This window comes from Austrofundulus limnaeus, unplaced genomic scaffold (genome assembly GCF_001266775.1).
Source record: "Austrofundulus limnaeus strain Quisiro unplaced genomic scaffold, Austrofundulus_limnaeus-1.0 Scaffold1015, whole genome shotgun sequence".
Taxonomy (NCBI): Eukaryota; Metazoa; Chordata; class Actinopteri; order Cyprinodontiformes; family Rivulidae; genus Austrofundulus; species Austrofundulus limnaeus.
The window spans coordinates 90930-94528 of NW_013953417.1; the positions used below are offsets into that span (position 1 = coordinate 90930).

Sequence of the window (3599 nt, forward strand, 5' to 3'; positions counted from 1 at the left end):
GGGGGGACCCGACTTGCTCCCAGAGCCAACACCAGGAAGAAGTTTTACTGTGAAAAACTCATGAATGGAGATAAAACAGACGTTGTGCACAGAGGAATCTGATAAAAACTGTGGGGCTAAACCAGAACAGATGTGGTTAAATACGTCAGGTGAGTGACGAGTCTTTTTTTTCTGCGTTGTCGGCTGTTGTGGGGAGAAATTCCATGCAGTGACGTATGATTCAGGGAGGGGGGGTTTTCCGATCTCGTCTCAGGGACTATGAAAGGTCTGTGCGAAAACGACTGCCGAACAACCACGTGACCGCACGTCGACCCGTCGGCGTCAGACCAAGTATGTTTCAAGCCTAAGATGAGATGAGATTCTTAAAATAACTAATAATAACATTTGGAGTATAAAAAGTCTAAAAATGTCTCAAATTTGAAAATCAAAATTTTAGGCCTAAAAAAGTCTTAAAAACACCCCGATTTTCATCCAAGGTCTTAAATTTTATTTTGTCAAGTCTTAATATTTTATACTTTCAATCCTTCCCAACAAGTGTTGGCTGTATAAATAAGCAGAGTAAAGCACAGTAACCAGAGGTTGACATGATCTGTCTTCATGAAGTGCTTAGTTTGCTAACACAATTTGTACACGTTAAACTACAAATCCTGTGATAACTGCGGGCAAAAACGACACACTTTCCTTCCATGTTTTCAACCTCTTTGCTGCTGCAACCCCCCACATACGGCAGCTTGTTCACCTGCTCAAAAAAAAACAAAAGTTCAGTCATGTCCTCTTGAGCCCCATGCCCCCGGTACCGGGGGTCAAAACAACTTTTTCCATTTTCTATTTCTTTTAACTTAAGATCTGTCAGTTGAACCTGGACTTGTTTGGTATCAAAAGAAAGCTGAGAATCATGGCTAAAAGCTATTTTTACATTCACCAAACACCGTTCAAATGTCAAGCAGTTGAATCAGAAAGTAAACAAACTGTACAAAATGATGTCATTACAAATCTGTAAATATATTCAAACAAATCTGTAAAGGAAAATACTTTCAATGTTATTTTTTGAAAGCAAGTCAAAGTAGGTACCTACAGTAAATATGTTGTAAAGTGTTGAGGTAATGTCCAAAAGTGGATTCCAAGAGTTTTTAGCCTGATTCATTATGGTTTAAATGGGTTATATATTGTCTAATGAAAAAAATAAAATAAAAAATTATGTTCCATCCTCAATACAGTATCTCTAAAACCACAACAGCTGTTTTAATGCTTACATTTCTGATGAAATCTCCCAAGTGTTAGCTTTATTTTGATACCAAGATTATTTAAGCAGAGTTTGTAAATTCTGAGATACACTCAGTTATATTTCAGCATGGTATTTTGAGAAAAAAAAAACTTCAAGAAAACCTCTCGGGGCTTAAGAGGTTAAACATGGGAAAGTGTGTTTTCAGTGAGACTTGACTTCATATCAGTGATTTTTTTTCACTCCGTTGGAAACAGTCCACAGCAGTCGATGTGAAGGACTCATAGATATGACAGTTTCATTAAAATAATTTGATGTTCTTCTTAAAATTAAATATTCTTTCATAGCTAAGTTGATAGCAATAAAAGTTGTTAAAATTTTTGGGATCACTTGAATGTTTTTGTTAATGTGTCAGTTTGGTCTTAAATATCGTTCCTAATGGTCTTTAAAGGTCCTTAAAAGGGCTTAAATTTAACTTATTGAAACATGCATGAACCCTGATAGTGATGTAACGTGTAGCACACACATCTTTGTTCCTATCTTTATTTCTCCAGATGTTGAGTAAGACCACGGCTGAGAAGGCAGAGTCAGTGAAGAACGACCATGGTCTCACCACCAAAAAGCTGCAGCTCAACAATAAACAGAGGCCCAGTCAGAACGGCTGTCCCATCCGGCGCCACTCGACCCCGGGGAGCACACCCCCAGTCAAGGTTTGTGTCCTGAACCTGTTGCATTTTCATTTCCAGCTTCCATACATTGTTTGTAACTGTCGTATTGATGTGTCTGTTTGCTGCAGAAGAAGCCCAAGTTACTGAACTTTAAGGATCCGTCTGTGGCAGAGCCCAGCAAGCATGGAGTCGGAACCGAGTCTCTGTTCTTTGAGAAGGTCGGTTTGTCTGATTTTGGTTTTCTCTTGGGGTGAAAAAGAAAAGAGCATGTCACCAAGTAGAAGAGATGATTAGAAATACATAGTTTTATAGAAGATTTATAAAAGTTGTTTATAGACGTTAGAGACATGAGCCTAGGATTGAGAAGTTGCAGGTTCTAATCCCCTGATCATTACATCAAAAAATGTGGGTGGGAAAGTTGAAGCACCCACACCTTCCTCCACCTTCATTTACCCCACTCTGGGCCCTTGAGCAAGACCATTAACCCCACACCTGCTACCCTAGATGGCAGCGCCCTGCTCCACGGGTGGGCTACAGGAGCTCAGTGGTCTGTGGTTGGGTCAGGAAGGGCATCTGACATCAAAACAACTGCCACATCGAGTACACTTGTTGTGACCTCTTTATAAAGGGAGCAGCCAATAAAAGAGACGTAGAATAAGTAAATAATTACTTTTATACAATCACTTAAGCTTGGGTTTTACTTCAATTCTTAAGTGAAACAGCAGGTTGGTGATTGTGTCATTTCAGCCATCTTTCCTGAGTGTAAACAGGCTGAAGACACGGTGGGGCAGAAAGGATCATAAATCCTCCCACAGCTCATAGAAGTATATAAACAGAGTTGCACATAAGCAGTGTGCAGGTGCGCATGCGCGATCAAAAAAGGAAAAACCGCACCAGATGTAACGTCATAAAACTCCCTTGCTTACCTAAGATTGTACCTGATTGTTTGTCTAAACAACAGTTAGCAGGGCTCTAGAGTGCAACCAGTTTGGTCGCAAACACGACCTGATTTCTTAAAAAAAGAATCCAGCAGCACTGGTGTGAATAGATTGTTGTTCGGTGCGCCAGAGCGGGACCCTGATATAAGGATTAAACGGACACTGCCTTCAACAAATCAGACGAAGTCCAGAGCCGTTTTGTCCAATCAGAGCAGAGCAGGGCGGGACTTCCAGTGAGGGCAGTTTGGTTGAAGAAGCGGACTGGCTCGGCTCGAGTCGAGCTGCTGCAGCGATCAGTCCTGACTCCTCCTCCTCTCCTCCTGCACTTTGCTCCTGAACTACCAGAGACTTTGGTCTGTAAAACCTAACTTTATATTAAATACATGTTCACAATGTTGTTATTGAACAGATCTGTCCAACTCTGTGTGAGTGACTAAACTCTCCTCCTGAGAGACTGCTGTATGAGCGTGTCACTGCACGCAGGCTGTCTGTGAGATTCACTGAGTTTATCTAAACCACATTAACTAACAGAACATTTGTTTGCTCCATATTAAAGCAAAGATGATTCTCTGTTTAACACCCCAGTCAAAAACATTATATATATTAAAAGAATAAAAACAACTTACCATGTTCTCTAGGTGAAAGAGTTTATCTTATTTTAATTTATCATAAAGATCCACAGATTTCATTCACAATTTTATATAAAAAACAAGGTTCTTGATTAGCTAAACTTATTTATATTTAGGACCATACTGTGATACAGCTTTTCTG

The 3599-nt window shown here is 40.0% G+C and overlaps 1 protein-coding gene across 3 annotated transcripts in view; it reads left to right on the forward strand.

The window, feature by feature from the left end:
- sin3aa (SIN3 transcription regulator family member Aa) overlaps positions 1-3599 on the forward strand; it is a gene marked incomplete at its 5' end in the record, with an annotated part of 38700 nt that overhangs the window by 16139 nt on the left and 18962 nt on the right. For all 3 annotated transcript variants that reach the window (XR_001312279.1, XM_014030202.1, XM_014030203.1), the window contains 2 exon segments: positions 1777-1932; positions 2019-2108. Coding sequence is in view for 2 of the 3 variants with exons in the window: in XM_014030202.1 (XP_013885656.1) it covers positions 1777-1932; positions 2019-2108 (246 nt within the window).